Below are 16,832 nucleotides of genomic sequence, written 5' to 3'. Positions count from 1 at the left end.
TGTGCATGTCTCGCTCCTCGCGGTAGCTCTTATTGTCTAGCCTCATAGTAATGCCCTCGCGGCCACAAGCCGTCAGCACGGCCACCAGGTCCGAGTCTCCTGTGCACACGGTCACGCTACCTTTCAGAACGTTTGCCAACTCCACGAGCAGTGTGTCGGCCTCTGTGCTCGTACATGCTAGACAGGCGTCTCTCAGTGTAGACAATTGTATAGTCATGGGGTCCGCGAAGGTTGCCATAAAGATGCCCTCGTGTCCCTCAGGCCTGTCTATCGAGCCGTCGGCATAACTGGCATCTAGGTCTGACAGTCCACACTCAGGAGGGTTCAGCTCTTCGAGCGTGTTGGCGAATAGACAGTCGTCCTGGCACTCCTGGTACTCCAGGTACCTCTGGTGGAAAGACACCAGGTTATCGACCGAGGTTCCCTCTAGGAGCTGATCCTCAGAGGAGTCTCCCTTGGCTCCGGTCACTAGAAACAGCTTGTTTTTCATACCCATGTCGGCCAAAAGCTTCATCATGGTGTATTCTATTGCACACAGATTACGCTTACAGAAGTCAATGTGAGGTACGGGGGTATGTTTTAGTCTCATTTCCCTCACAGCAGGTTTAGGAGCTCTCGCTCCGTCCTTTACAAGGACTACACACTGACTGCCTGCCCTTTCCGAGATGTAACAACTCGCCAGGGTTCTGGCCATGCTAACTATGGACGTCTGAGGATCATCCCAGATATAGTCAGTGTCCTTCACTTTGTGGATTACCATGAGATGGTCTATCAGAGTCCAATCCTGTTTTTGCCACGGTCTGTCGATCAATTCAAACGGAGCCAGGTGAGGGTTTGCGAGCATCGCGTGAATGGCCTTGTGTTTCAACCCCATTTCGGTCAATGTGTTATTCCGTGGAACGGGAGCGGGACTGCGTTGGTCTAAAGTTTATCTAGAGGGACAGTGTAACCGGGCAATATGTAGCCCTGGGTCCCTCTTGGTCGGAGTCTTTGTCGTGCACCTCAGCGGGTGAACGCTGCGAGGTTGGAGCTCTCGGCCCTCGTTGGCCAATGGGCCCTGCTACAACGACCTGATCTAGCGCTAGCGGCACGCGAGCCCTGTTTGGAAGGTTTGCAAGGGCTCTATTGCGGTGCTAGCAAGGACACTAGATGCACGTTTAGTACTCTTCACCCTGGTTGATTCCAAACAGGAGAGACTGAATTGACTTCTCGGTTGATTGTCACCGGTACACTCTTCCTGGTGTTCACTTTGGCTTGGTTGAAAAGTATGTTCCTGTAACACAGATCGGTAGGCTCTAATCGGGAGGACTCTCCCCTTGCATTTGACTCTCCGCTGGCCTCGAGTCTCTCGACTCTCATGTTCACACACGTAGGAGCCAGACAGTTGAGCACCTGGGAGCAGAAACATTTCAGCCACGGGAACTTGCGGCGCATAGTCTTAGAGATCGTTGGCCTTAAACAACTCCGTATGGTAACCTGGTTGGTGCCTGGCCTGACTATCACCAGATACGCAGCAGATCGCTCTGCCATGCTGGGGTACGTGAGCGAGAACATCAGCCACGTAAGCCACAGTTGCGTGTTGTATCGCCACAAGGTGGCCTGGTCAAGAATGTCTTTGTTCCGGGTCTTAAGCTCCAGCAGTGTTACGTTTCCGGTTACGGTGTCGTGGGCCACTAGGTCCACCTCTGTGTAGAAGCCCCATGTGCAGTGGATGGACTTGCAGCCCTGCGTACAGCCATTGTGGTACGTGTAGGATCCGTGTTTATGGAACCTATCGGGCGTTGGCACACCGGCAACCTTGAGGCCTGCGCAAATGGGAGCAAGACGCAGAGCCTCGAGCTGCGTGAGAATGAGGCGGGATACGGGGCCTACGTCGCACAGTCTCTTCTTTCCGTTGAACACGCCCTTGCACTGAGAGTCTACCGCAACGCCTATGCCTGTGGACATACGGCTCCTATCCCACAGACGTCTGCAGGCGTCTGGAGTCAGGGCTCTACACCTGAAAAGTTGCAGCAGCGCTTCCTTGAACGCAGACCCCTTGGAATCGGGCGCGTTAAGGTTTCTTAGGTACTCAGGCAGCCACTCAAGCGAGCTCTCGGGGTTGGCGTTCAGTTCCTTCACAACCCTGGTGAACAGATCCATGCTTATCATATTGTGCCCGGCTGAGCGCTTCCTGCAGCACATGATAGAAGTTAGGGTTCTGGTGATACCCTTAACTTTGTACCAACGATGGTCGGCTGTAGACTTGGCACACAGCTCACCACCGGAGCCCCGGAACTCGATCACAGGGTCCTGGAGCTTCATTGTATTAAATGTTCTATGAGCGGTAGGTTGCTGCTGTGATAACCGTATCCCTTTGTGAGAAACAGAAAGTGGCACGGCCAAGTTGAACAGTCAGTAAGTAAAGAAGTACAAAGCAGAAGCTGGGAACCGGGATCAAGGATCAAGGGATCCCCTGTTAGAGATTAGAGATATGAATCGCAAAAAAACAATCATGGGAGGCGTTGAGTCTCTGATATCCGGGAGCAAGGAGCTGTTTAACAGCAGAAAGTCTTGGGTCCCAAACGGCCCCATACTGAGCGCAGCCCGTTTCAGGGGCAAGCTGGGAGCCTCCATTGCTGTCATCACATCTCTCACGGTGGGGTTTCTTACCATCCCCAACAACATTCTCTACTTCATCAACAACAAGCATGGTTCAAGGACCACATGCAGGCAGGACTCAGACTCGAGTACCACTTCCTCTTCCGAAGGCAGACCTGACTACGAGTACGCGTACATCCACTCGGGGATTGCCCTCATCACGCTCGGCTGTCTTGCCATGGTGGTGAGCATAGTACTCAGCTACTTTGCCTCCAAGAGCAAGCGCAAAATGGACGACTCCGAAGGCCCCTACAAGCGTCCAGAGGCCGTCAGGAGCACCAGGACCGTGATTGCGTGCCTCATCATGATGAACATTGAGCTCTTCATGGCTGTGATCGCGGGCTGCATGGAGCTGCTTTACCAACCTATGATAAGCGACGCACAAAGGTTGCATAACATGGAGTGCGCTATCGCAGTGTTCAACATCATAATCTACATCATGTACGTGGTGACCATGGTGCTGACGTCAACCGTGCTTAAGGCGAAGCACGAAGTAGCCACCACGGTTGATGCTCCACGAGACATCCCCGAGACCGGGGCCATCCCCTACACAGCTCGTGACTACTTCAGCAGAAGCATCAACTCTTACAATTCACAGTCAAGTTTCATTTAAGGACCTCTAGCCCTCCCCCACAAAGTCTCAGCCCATACAGCTGAGGGGCAAAGGGGAACGTGGAGTTGTACCGCAGTTCGACCACACAGGCAGTCACCAGCCCCTCTGTGCTCACCTGAGATCATTGGAAGACCTTTGCTTAACCCTCCCGGCAATTATTATATTTTACAAGGAACCCTAAGTGTATTTTGTGCTTACATTCCATTTTGTCAGGAGCTACATCAACAATAGAGAGAAGCAGATGCTTTGTACTGGGGCCTTGGGAAGACATGACACCAACCTTGCATGCAGTCCCTCAAGAATAGACCCTACGTGCCATTCTAAACAATTGTTATATAACACGTGGCCTATTTTCTATTTAGTACCTTATTAGATCACGGAAACAAATGATACATTGGCGACAGCAAGGGAACTTTTGTCCAACCCAGTGGCCCACTATCCTGTTTCACTTGACCATACCCCTCATAAGCTTTGCTATGTATGTGAATAAATGACAAGGGAACAATGTACTGAGAGTGGTGAGTTTTTATTGACACATGTTCACAAAAAGTCATATATTGTAAATAGGCACATGCCAAGTGTTAGGTGTGTATGGCGATGAGAACCCATACACTGTCCCGTTCATATTAGCGGTCATCGTCACTTCTTTATTACAACCAGAGCAACATTGCAGCTAGGACAGTGGTAGAGGGTGTCAAGAAATTCATTCTTGAAGAAGGGGTATATGCAGCATCCCACCACACACAGGCAATTTGCTGAGATGTACTTAGAGCCTCCAGTCCTCACACACCCAGGGGGTAATATCAGTCCATTAGCCATACACACGGAAAGAACACGACGTTGGTTATAGAGGTTTCAACAGAGACATTGCAAACCTTTGAATAGCTCTCTGACAGCAACTACAACTATCTTCGCTCTCTAATCAAACTCTTAGGACAACCTAAGCTTAGCCCCTATCCTATCCTATCCTATCCTACCCTCGTAACTCCTTCATCCACCTCAGGTAACCACAGACTTTACTAAGGATATGGCAGCCTGGTACGACTGCCTCCTCTTGAAGGACAGGACCCTGACAGATTACGAGAAGGAAAAGCTGGACCGTGTGAACGTGAGAGCCGGCAGCGCCGAAGGTGGCGATGTGACTATAGGCCCAACGGACAGTCTCTTCACCAGACCCTTGTATGTGCCGTTAACGCACTACCACCATCTCGACGCCCTATTAGCCATCATGGCGTGCTACGTCTCCCCGAGAGTGAAAAGTTTGTGCGACTATCCCGTGAGACGTGTTCACATTGAACCAGGGCAGCTGCTCCATCACGCATCACAATCCCCCGTCAAGTCAGCGAGGAGAGGAGAAGAGTAAGCAAAGTATAGATACGATAAGGGTAAAAAGAGAACATCACCATCCTATTCACTCTACACACACTCACAAGTGGAAAGACACTGATCCAACCTGGACATGGTCCCCATAGCCTTATGTGGCCAGTGACCACAGCCATTGATGGAACAGCCAGCCCTCAAGACATGGACTCCACTGCCAGCTACCAAGACCTGAGGCTCATTTCAAATCATTACAAAATCACTGTACAGCATGTACTGATGACACAGAATATGAATAAAAAGCTCAACAGCCCTTCTCACAGTTCAGGTCCTGTTGTTACATTTACTATCCATCTCTACCCCTCATTACTATGCAAGGCATACCTCACAGTGTTTCATATCACACATAGGATAGACTCTGCACTCCCAGCACTTACACAGACGAGGGGTAGCACTATGCATCACATTCCCAACTCTATTTCAGGTACAACTTAGTGTTTACATGGGGATGGAAATGTAGCACATACCCCTGACAGAAATGGTGAATCGGTCAGCCCTAGCAAGCAACTCCCGAATGCACTCTGTGAGACTGAGACAGAGTGGCATATTGTAGCCTAAGTCAGGTGCATATATTATAGACACAGAGATATTTAGCCAGAGACTAGGACAGTGTGTATGAGAGACAAACCAATAGACAGGGACGAAGTGCAGCCACTATCACCTACATGGGATGAAGAAGGACATGAAACCAACAGTAGGGGGAGCGACGGGAAGGTACATGCCGAAACACACCGGGTGACAGGATGGTTAGGATTACTATCATGCTCACCAGACACAGTGGTCCTAACCAACATTATATGTTATTTCTATAGTTTACAATACTTTTGGAAGACTTTTGGAAATAGTTAGTTGATAATCGGGGACAGCCTGTCACTTCGCACACAGGGCCCTTGCCCGGAATGTGTCGCGTGTGAATTCTGGGGCAGGACGTTTGACTAGTATCCACCTGGTGGTAGTGTGGTATAAGAAATAAATGTAATAACCCTCGTGTTGTCTCGGCGGGTCAGAGTGACCCCGGGCAGGGTTACGAGTTGATCCCCCCGTGTCTGTGTGGGTCAGAGTGACCCCGGGCAGGGTTACGAGTTGATCACCCGTGTCTGTGTGGGTCAGAGAGACCCTGGCAGCCTTAGCAAGGTGTATGTTGTAACCCTCCTACCCCTGTCTGGGCCGGGTCATAGTGACCCCGGCCAGCGTTACGAGTTGATTCCCCCCCTGTCTGTGTGGGTCAGAGTGACCCCGGCAGCGTTAGCAAGGTTTATGTTGTAACCCTCCTACCACTGTCTGGTCTGGGTCAGAGTAACCCTGGCCCTGTGTTACAAGTTGTTCCCCTGTGTCTGGGCCGGGTCAGAGTGACCCTGGCACCACTTGTCCACAAGAACTCAGTGCAAGACCTCGTTGCAATCACACGGGGAGGCCTGCCAAGCGTACCGGAGGGGCCGAAGGGTCCGAAGGAGCAGACAGGGCCGACCGCTCGCGTGCCTCGTCCGCTCGCGTGCCTCGTCCGTTCGCGTGCCTCGTCCTATTCACGTGGCCACTGTGAGGCCGCCGTAGAGAGGCTACTAATATTGTCAGGAAGAAGAAGAAGAAGAAGGAAGAAGAAGGAAGAAGAAGAAGACGAGGACAACGACGAGGAGGAATACGACCCCGCCGAGCGTGAGCCCTCCGCCTACGACTGTAAGCCGGCCGTACAGAGGCTACTAATATTGTCAGGAAGAAGAAGAAGAAGAAGAAGAAGAAGAAGATGAGGACTATGATGAGGACGATGATGAGGAGGAATACGACCCCGCCGAGCGCGAGCCCTCCGCCTACGACGCCTCGCAGTCCTTGTTTGAGCGCGGCTCAGGTCCTGGAACAGATATCCTCCAGTGTCGACCAAGAAGACGAGGAAGACTACATGGAATCCGAAGAGGAGGACGTTTCGGAAGATGAAGACGGTGAGGAATACAACCCCGAGCGTGATGCGGACGACGACGACGACGACTCGGCCTCACGGTCGTGCTCCTCTTCGGAGGAAGAGCGAGAGGGAGAGCGAGAGGGAGACACGGCCGCTGCCCGAGAGCGAGACACAGCCAGAGAGCCAGAGCGAGACAGAGAGGACGCGGCGGCAGCCGCCCGAGCCCAAAGGGAGACGTTGCTGTCAAAGAACGGCAAAATCAAATGGTCCTCCGTGGCCTATCGCGGCCCGGACCGGACCCGCGCCATCCGCCGCCCCCGCTCCGTCGTGACGCCGGGCCCCACGGCCTACGCCGCGTCGCGAGCGCTCGACATCGAGTCCGCCTTCCGGCTGTTTGTCACACCGGCGATAGAAAGGATCATTGTGGACATGACAAATCTGCAGGGGGTGAGAAAATACGGCGACGGCTGGCGACCCATGGACTCCACCGACCTGCGCGCCTACGTAGGGCTGCTGATCCTAGCCGGCGTCTACAGGTCCCGAGGCGAGGCCGCGGCCAGCCTGTGGGACGCCGAGAGCGGCAGGACCGTGTTCCGCGCCACCATGCCGCTCAAGGTGTTTCACAAGTACTCGAGGCTGCTGCGATTCGACGACCGCCAGTCGAGACCCGCCAGACTCGCCACCGACAGACTGGCGGCCATAAGAGAGGTATGGGACCTGTGGGAGGAGCGGCTGCCGGCCCTCTACAACCCGGGGCCCGACCTGACGGTGGACGAACAACTGGTCCCGTTCAGAGGTACCGTCTATGTATCTGTGTATGTGCGTGTAGCATAGAGAGGTAGCACTAGTAGCGTGGGCAGTAGTAGCAATGGGCAGTAGTAGCAATCCGCAGTAGTAGCAATGGGCAGTAGTAAGCGGCGGCGGCGGCGGCGGCTCCGTGCTTCTACACCTACATCGCTTGCTGTTTGGGGTTTTAGGCTGGGTTTCTGTACAGCACTTTTGAGATATCAGCTGATGTACGAAGGGCTATATAAATAAATTTGATTTGATTTGATTTGTGTAACATAAACGCAGTGTCCCCGCTTTAACGATGACGCTGCTAATCTCCTCTCCCCTCCCTTCTCACCACCGAAAGGACGCTGTCCTTTCCGACAGTACATTCCCAGCAAGCCGGCCAAATACGGCATCAAGTCGTGGGTGGCCTGCGACGCCAAGTCCAGCTACGCTTGGAAGATGCAAGTCTACACCGGCAAGGCGGCCGGCGGAGGCCCCGAGAAGAACCAGGGCGCCCGCGTCGTCCTCGATCTGACCGAGGGACTGCCGGGCGGTCACAACGTCACGTGTGACAATTTCTTCACCTCCTACGAACTGGGCCAGCGGCTCCTCGAGAGGAACCTCACCATGGTGGGCACGGTGAGAAAGAACAAGGCCGAGCTCCCGCCCGCGCTGCTCCAGTCAAAGGGCAGACAGGTCCTGTCCTCCAGGTTCGCCTTCACGCCCACCGCCACTCTAGTGTCCTACCTGGCAAAGAGAAATAAGAACGTGCTACTTCTGAGCACGCTGCACGCGGAGCCCGACGTTAGCGATCGCCGCGACCGGAAGCCGGCCCTCATCCTAGACTACAACTGCAACAAGGGCGGCGTGGACAACCTAGACAAGGTGGTCGGGACCTACAGCTGCAGACGGATGACCGCCCGCTGGCCCCTGGTCATCTTCCACAACATCCTCGACGTGTCCTCCTACAACGCCTTTGTCATATGGCGAGAGATCAAGCCCGACTGGATGCCTGGGAAGCGGAACAAGAGGAGGGTGTTCCTGGAGCAGCTCGGAAAGGCACTCGTGAAGCCCTTGATACAAAGAAGGCAGCGGCTCCCCCGCACCCAAGCCGCGTCCGCACTTGTCAAAGTCCTACAGAGTGCCACCGCCGAGGCTCGTCCGCCAGCCCGGGAGCAAGCCGCTGGCCCGGCCGCCGCCGCCCCAGCCGCCCCGCCGGTGGCGAGTAAGAGGAAGAGGTGTCAGCTCTGCCCACCCAAGAAGGACGCCAAGACCTACACCGCGTGCTGCAGGTGTAACAAATACATCTGCAAAGGCTGTTCACACGCATACTGTCAAACTTGTGCCCACTGGGCCTTTAGCCAAGACGGGACAGGGTGACCCGGGGGGGACACTGTGTGCTAGGCATAATAGGAGGACAACGGGAGGGTTAAGGAACCAGCAGAAAAGAGCGCAGATAACAGAGTGCACATGTCTCATATACAGAACAGAAAGTAGGTTGATTCTAGAAGATCGGGTCTTCGGGTTGGTTCAGGCTGAGGTGTAGTCTTCTTGGATTGGCCCTGTTGGGCCGTCCGTCATCCCTCTGGTTCCCGTTCTTTGTCACACAATGTTCAGCTAAAAAAGGAGATTAGGTGTGTGCGCTGTCCTCAGTCACACAATGTTCGGCTAGAAAGGAGATTAGGTGTGTGCGCTGGTTTCTGCAAGTCAAGGCTGTCTCTTCCTCCCAATGTGTGGGTGTATGTCTTATCTGTGTGTCCTCGGCAGTTAGTGTGTGTAATGTGTGTGTGCTGTGTGTGTGGGTGTGGGAGCTATCCTGTATGGGACCTAACATGTTTTACTGTGAAAATACGTTGTCTCAGTTATAGCAATGTAATAGCAGTAGGCTGGTCACCTGCATAAGAAATAGCACTTCCTTACAAATCCCTCTCTTCACGTCTCCCCAGAGACGTGACACAACCTAACTATATCCAGACACAAAAAGAAAACTTTTCCCAGAAGGAAAAGTTTTGTGATTCCCTCTCTTCACATCTCCTAAGAGATGTGACATAAACTAGGCTAACAATTATAAAGTTTAAAATACCTTCATGTTCTCCATTCGATCCCACTATGTACTAGATTGGCTACCAGCCACCTAGGAACTTGCAACCCTCATGTCAAAAGAGAACAACAGCTCATTGAAAAACAGAACAAAAGAAAATGATGTGAAATTTAAGCCCCCCTTTTTGACACCCACTAGGGTGTCACTCATTATCCCTTATTTCAGCAGTCATAGCATTTCATGAAAAGAAAAAACAAAACCTAGTAGGCACTCTCAACCTCATCCTCAAATTCGGGCAGGTCATTAGCAAGCAGAGGAAACATCTGGGAAAGGGGGGAAGGGTCAATAGCTCTAGAGATAACCCTAGTGGTAAGGGAACGGATACATGGAATGCAACAGCATCCACAGAGAACCAAAATGGCCGCGAACACCGAAATGGAGACCAAAATGGAGGAGACCAGGGTTTTATATTTACCAAAGGCACTCATCCAGGAGTCCCACATTGAGGTATCAATCCCAGAATGAGATTTCATTTTACCATTAAGAGTCCTCAAACCTTCTAGGGCTACGGTCAAGCTACCATCGGAGGCTGTGTTATTAGGGATGAAAGTACAACACTGTTCACCAAACATAGTGCAAGCTCCACCTTTCTCTGCCAGTAGCATATCCACTGCAATGCGATTCTGGAATGTATTCTATCCACATTTTTATTAACAGTGCACCACCAACAAATGGAGGACTCAAACCCAGCTGCCACCTGATCCACCAACTTGTACTCGTCAGGAACTCCCCTTGGGACTCCAATGGCGTCTATGTACGTCGGATCACCACTAGATGGGGTGGTGGCACGCCTGGAACGTCCCCTCCAATATTCAGGGTTCACCCTCTGGACCCTAAGGATGAGGTCTCCAGCCTCTGTAGGGTAGATAGAAACAGGCAAAAGGAGAGTAACAAGTGCACAGCTTCCAGTAGTATTGGAGGGTAATTTATCAAACAGGACAGTGTTGCCACACCACCACCACACATCTGCTCTGGATATTGGCCTGAAACTCCCAACAATGTTGATTGTATCCAGACACCAATTCCCAGGAACCTGTCCCACATTAGTACCGCCTCCCGTCATTTTGACACAGGTGAAATGTGCCCTGGCAACCTTGTTGGAAAACAATGGTTTCCTAGCAGTAGATTTAGTCATGGGATAGACAGCATCCCAGGCAGAGCAATTACAACTGGGGTTATCCGTAGTCATTAATGGGATTAAACATGTTAGAGTCACATCTGTAACAGACTTCTTAAAACACGGTATGATGCAAGCAGCACAACACATCAATAATAAAAATACAAGAATTAGGGTCAGAAATCCAGTAACCACCATACCAGTGTACTTACCAAACCAGGCTCCCAACCAAAAGAACAGTCCAGACTCCTCCACCCCCGCCATGGTCCTCATCTCAGCAGATAGTGCACCAAGCCCATTAAAGGCCTTAGCTATACCACCATCTGGAGTGGTGTTATTAGGAATATACGTGCAACATTGTTCACCGAACATCTTGCAGACTGTCTGGCAACCCTAGATGTGGCCTCAAGCTGTTCAGACAGACCAGTGAGTGCATCACGGGGGTAATTCACAAAACGCTGTTGATTATAGTAGATATAACTGATCCATGCAGTCTGTCTAGCATCCACTATGGCTGGACCTATAATAGGTAGCAAGTGCCAGAGTCCATCATTCCTACCCAAGGCCTGAAACTCATGAGGAACCCCCATTGGCACTCCCAACAGGTTAGTGTGTATGTCAACTACATCCTCTGTCCATGGAGCACTACGTCTATGTCTTCCATGGGATGGAATGTTTTCAGGCCCCCTGGATACAGAACCCAACAGCTGTTCAGCAGTAACATCAACAATGGTCAGTGGAATTATCAAACTGGTCAGAGTACACGTACCTTGCCAGTCTCCTCTAAGAATGGGTCTCAGTACTCTTTTGGGTCCACATATCCACCACACATCAGCCAGACCACTAGTTTGGTTTAGGCCTGTAACTGGCCAAGTGGCATAAATGGTTATGTTACTGCTGCAATCAGCTTCAGGCAATCTCCCATAGTCCATGCCACTACCTGTACCCGTGATGCAACTGTAATTGCCCCCATATGCCTTAACACCCCAAGGGGCCCGATGAGGAGGTACTGTAGGAAACACAAGGCTCAAAGAGGAACAGAGGGTTGAATTGGGCTGAACCTGGTAAAAACCTCTCAGAATACACAACCACCCCTCTCCTTCTCCTATAGCAAATGGGTGTGTAGCCAGAACAAATCTAGCATGACTACAAATAGTGCAGTCCTTTCTTCTCAGGGTTTTAGCTGTGTACCTCATATAAGACAGCCACAAATTGTCCCTACCATCAAAACCAGTCTCAGTGCCTAATTGATCAATAGCTGTGTAGTCTCTAACATTAATTACCTGAATGGGATTTTTTAACACTGTGGTGGTAGGTGGCAGGTTCGGTCCAGGGGTGGTAGAGGAGTGTGTCTGGCCCTGGTTCGTCTGGGACCTCTGGTTTTGGCAGCTCCCTAATAGAAAACACACCCATCGTGTCTGTCCCGGTCCTTTGTAGTCCGAGGGTGTAAGTGCCTGCATCAGAGAGCTTAATAGTTTTGATGGTTAGTAGGATTTCATCACCTTTACAAAGTTCAACAGTGCTCCCAGGTTTTCCCCATATGATGGAAAACCTATCCACCTTTGTGGGATCCCCTATGCTATAAGAATACCCTCTTCTCCAATCCTAGAATTGTCCCAAGTTGGTTATCATGTAATCCCCATATGGACACCCTCCCCCATTACACAGGTACACTGACACTCCTGTAAAACCCCACCCTCTCCCAGAGAACACATCACTAGCAAGAGCCAGACACATCTTCACTTCTATGAACAAAAACAGGGGTGACAGGACAGGGAGGGTTACTTCATTCGAGAGATGGCCCCCGGAATCCTGTTAATTCCAGTTCTCCTCTCGAACACTGTTTATTGTTCGACAGTGTCAGTGTGTGCTATCCTCCCCCGTGCGATATGAATCCGGGTAGCTCTTTCAGCTAGCTGTCACCAGGAGTCCTTGTATGGTCCCCCCAACAAGCCTCTGGGACTGGATTGAGTGACTTCACCTGTAGTTCACCTGTAATGCATAAAATCCTGGACATACAGGCTTGGTTAACAAACAGTTTCTCATATGTTTTATCTGATTATATATTTAGTTTCTTATCCAATAGGCCCCATCCTATCCTAGACCACAATTTACCCATCCCCCTTTTGATACCTGGCTCTGCCCAGGTAACAACCTTACCTACTCTAAATAATGACTTAGGTAAGATTAGTATATTATCCTTCTGTTCTGACATTATCATGTAGGAGCGCCCCTTTCATTTTCCACATGTCCAATTCTCCCTTTTGTCTCCACTCAGTAACTGTTATCTACACATTCTGTTATCTTTGCTCGTCCTGGCTCCCTTTTAAAACTTATCCTCTCTGCTCTCCAACCTTCAAGGTCTCTGCAGTGCAGGGGAGGGCTCTTCTGTCTGCCTTTTCCCCTTATCTGTCTGTAGCTCGTTTTCTCATGTTTCCAAATTTGAACTAAATGTCTCACTGTTTGGCTTTATCTAAACTCATGGATTTTTTTTTTTTGAAAAACATGTCTATGGTGGCACTTTCTAAAGTCCTTATATAGGTTAATTAAACCCCACTATAATTAATTTACCTTAAAAATAAAAAATAAAAACAAACCGTATTACCCATGACCACAAATTAAATATTCAAAATGGCACCCCCTATACACAGGTGTTAAAACCAAACACAAATATCTCAATTTCTTCCCTGCCCTGTTGGCTCAAAATATGTCCCAAATACTTAACATGAGTCTACCATAAATAAAACTTATCCTAGCTAAATTTTCACACCACGTTCATCAGAGAAAATATATTGACACTATAATGTAAATTTCACTGCCTTTTTGTATTAAATTACCTTAATATCAGTATTATAAATTACCCTAGATTCTCCATCCAAATGGCTTTCCAATGAGGCTGATCAGACCACAAAGGAAAGTTACAATGGAGGTCATAAGTCATACCACCCCTTCAAAGAAGTGTTTCTTACTATATTAAACAACATTCCTCTATCAAAAGATTTCACCTATTTAATTAAGACTCAGAAAATAAAAACGTATAATATTTCATATGTGAGTGTACCCCTTTAAGATATCTTGTCTCTGGGAACATGGAAATCCCCTTGAACCCAAAACGTTTGCTACAAACAAAACCTAATAATTATAATAATACCTTCAAATAATTTGTTTTAAATTTCCTCAATGTTTCATGTAACTCATTCAGTCTTTAAAGGATTGTCTCCCCAAAATGCTTTATACCCTGCCAATAAACTCACACAATTGTGATAAACGTGCACTGTCCCTTTAACATAAAATAATATCAGCCTGCAATCCACTCTGCGGGCCTTTCATTGTTCCCCATAATGAAAACAGATTCTAATGTTAGTATACCTTAACCTCCTGTTTAATTTCAGTGGTGTTATCTGAACAATCAAACCAAAATCAATAACCGGGAAGTACTTGTGTAAATTAATTAAGAACAAAATAAATCTACCTTATTTCTCAGCACTTGGTTAGAACATCACTCCCGTTTTACATCGAACACACCCTTCGCCCCGTCCCTAGTGTATATCTTATCTATTATTCAGTGGCTCAATTAATGTTTAACGTAAGTATGTTCAGATGTTGATTATGTAATTCTACAATATTAGTATAGTTCAAACCTCATATAATATATATATATTTTTTTTTTTAGAATTTAGGAAATACTTTTTCCACAATAATTTTAAATATTGGTAATGATATCAGGGACTTGTGAAACGCCGTTTACATTTAGTCTATAGTCAACACACAAATATTCTTACATGGACATAGTCTTAAACAAAATTGATCAATTAGAACATCTTATTCTATGACATCACACATTCGTACATTTATCACATTCATTCTGGCCACAACACAAAGCGGACTTTTCAGTCCAACTAACAATTAATCTATTGTAGACACCTCACCGGACACTACCGGCTATTGGATTTTACCTCACCGGACACTACCGGCTATTGGTTTTCTCTAAAACACTAATTGAATTTATCTTTTGCAGATGGATGATCGAATCACACTCAGATGTTAATGATAAAACTGATCACGCCCTTTTTCAGACGCCCGAACGAATATCACTTATACAAAGAATATAATCCTGATCACATCAATACTCAATAATAGACCACCTTACCAGACACAGCTGGACCGGTCACTAGCCGGACTATCGGTGAAAATCTATCCTAGACTATATTTTATTCCTTACTGGTGTCTGCCACCAGACCGTTCACAGCCGGACTATCAGAATATTCTATTAATATTAGGTCTACTACTAAATATCCCTTACCGGTGTCTGCCACCGGACCGTTCTCATGCCGGACTATCGGAATATTCTAACTACTACTCATCCCTTACCGGTGTCTGCCACCGGACCGTTCTCATGCCGGACTATCGGGATATTCTAATTACCACATATGTTTACTTCACTGTCAATTTCAAGTCCATTATTTATGTAAAATTTACACAAAAATTCTTACCCACACTCGGTACTACTGATCGTAATTTGGTATGACTATTCGACAATATGCAAAGTTTGATAAAACAGGTTTTGCTTACCTTATTTTGTGGTCGACCAGAGATCAGTTTCCCGAGTTGAGCAGAATTGTTGTCCACCCCCGAATGGTTTTCACCTGTCCTCCGGGAACCGTCCTTTCACCAACTCGCCCCCTCACACCCACATCAACCACTCTGGACTGGGTCGTTAGTAAACCATCTCTCTGCTACCAAGTTTCTGTTAATAATGGGATATGTAGGAGGGTGAGCCGGTCAAGGATCGATTCAGACAAGGTGGTCTATTGTATGACAAGTGACAGTTTAATTATGAGTAAAGATATCTGGTACAACGTATACGGGCCCATTTCATTCGGTTCTTAAGGAACCAGCAGAAAAGAGCGCAGATAACAGAGTGCACATGTCTCATATACAGAACAGAAAGTAGGTTGATTCTAGAAGATCGGGTCTTCGGGTTGGTTCAGGCTGAGGTGTAGTCTTCTTGGATTGGCCCTGTTGGGCCGTCCGTCATCCCTCTGGTTCCCGTTCTTTGTCACACAATGTTCAGCTAAAAAAGGAGATTAGGTGTGTGCGCTGTCCTCAGTCACACAATGTTCGGCTAGAAAGGAGATTAGGTGTGTGCGCTGGTTTCTGCAAGTCAAGGCTGTCTCTTCCTCCCAATGTGTGGGTGTATGTCTTATCTGTGTGTCCTCGGCAGTTAGTGTGTGTAATGTGTGTGTGCTGTGTGTGTGGGTGTGGGAGCTATCCTGTATGGGACCTAACATGTTTTACTGTGAAAATACGTTGTCTCAGTTATAGCAATGTAATAGCAGTAGGCTGGTCACCTGCATAAGAAATAGCACTTCCTTACAAATCCCTCTCTTCACGTCTCCCCAGAGACGTGACACAACCTAACTATATCCAGACACAAAAAGAAAACTTTTCCCAGAAGGAAAAGTTTTGTGATTCCCTCTCTTCACATCTCCTAAGAGATGTGACATAAACTAGGCTAACAATTATAAAGTTTAAAATACCTTCATGTTCTCCATTCGATCCCACTATGTACTAGATTGGCTACCAGCCACCTAGGAACTTGCAACCCTCATGTCAAAAGAGAACAACAGCTCATTGAAAAACAGAACAAAAGAAAATGATGTGAAATTTAAGCCCCCCTTTTTGACACCCACTAGGGTGTCACTCATTATCCCTTATTTCAGCAGTCATAGCATTTCATGAAAAGAAAAAACAAAACCTAGTAGGCACTCTCAACCTCATCCTCAAATTCGGGCAGGTCATTAGCAAGCAGAGGAAACATCTGGGAAAGGGGGGAAGGGTCAATAGCTCTAGAGATAACCCTAGTGGTAAGGGAACGGATACATGGAATGCAACAGCATCCACAGAGAACCAAAATGGCCGCGAACACCGAAATGGAGACCAAAATGGAGGAGACCAGGGTTTTATATTTACCAAAGGCACTCATCCAGGAGTCCCACATTGAGGTATCAATCCCAGAATGAGATTTCATTTTACCATTAAGAGTCCTCAAACCTTCTAGGGCTACGGTCAAGCTACCATCGGAGGCTGTGTTATTAGGGATGAAAGTACAACACTGTTCACCAAACATAGTGCAAGCTCCACCTTTCTCTGCCAGTAGCATATCCACTGCAATGCGATTCTGGAATGTATTCTATCCACATTTTTATTAACAGTGCACCACCAACAAATGGAGGACTCAAACCCAGCTGCCACCTGATCCACCAACTTGTACTCGTCAGGAACTCCCCTTGGGACTCCAATGGCGTCTATG

The 16,832-nt window shown here is 48.5% G+C and overlaps 1 protein-coding gene across 1 annotated transcript; it reads left to right on the top strand.

Moving 5' to 3' along the window:
• The first annotated feature begins 4,280 nt into the window (after positions 1–4,280).
• Positions 4,281–8,681, top strand: LOC118947141 (piggyBac transposable element-derived protein 4-like). The gene is made up of 5 exons (XM_036972400.1): positions 4,281–4,529; positions 5,693–5,857; positions 5,982–6,169; positions 6,344–7,323; positions 7,663–8,681. Exons 1-5 carry the CDS (start codon positions 4,281–4,283, stop codon positions 8,679–8,681), a joined length of 2,601 nt encoding a protein of 866 aa, XP_036828295.1.
• Positions 8,682–16,832: the final 8,151 nt, after the last annotated feature.

This window comes from Oncorhynchus mykiss, unplaced genomic scaffold (genome assembly GCF_013265735.2).
Source record: "Oncorhynchus mykiss isolate Arlee unplaced genomic scaffold, USDA_OmykA_1.1 un_scaffold_156, whole genome shotgun sequence".
NCBI lineage: Eukaryota > Metazoa > Chordata > Actinopteri > Salmoniformes > Salmonidae > Oncorhynchus > Oncorhynchus mykiss.
This window is presented reverse-complemented; position numbering and strand designations above follow the sequence as displayed.

Excerpts from the sequence above, each read along its gene's own strand:
- LOC118947141 (XM_036972400.1), top strand. The coding sequence starts at position 4,281 with ATGGCAGCCTGGTACGACTGCCTCCTCTTGAAGGACAGGACCCTGACA. Across the intron at positions 4,530-5,692 it reads AAAGTTTGTGCGACTATCCC|AGTGACCCCGGGCAGGGTTA; the intron begins GTGAGACGTGTT and ends TGTGTGGGTCAG. Across the intron at positions 5,858-5,981 it reads TTCCCCCCCTGTCTGTGTGG|AGTGACCCTGGCACCACTTG; the intron begins GTCAGAGTGACC and ends GGGCCGGGTCAG.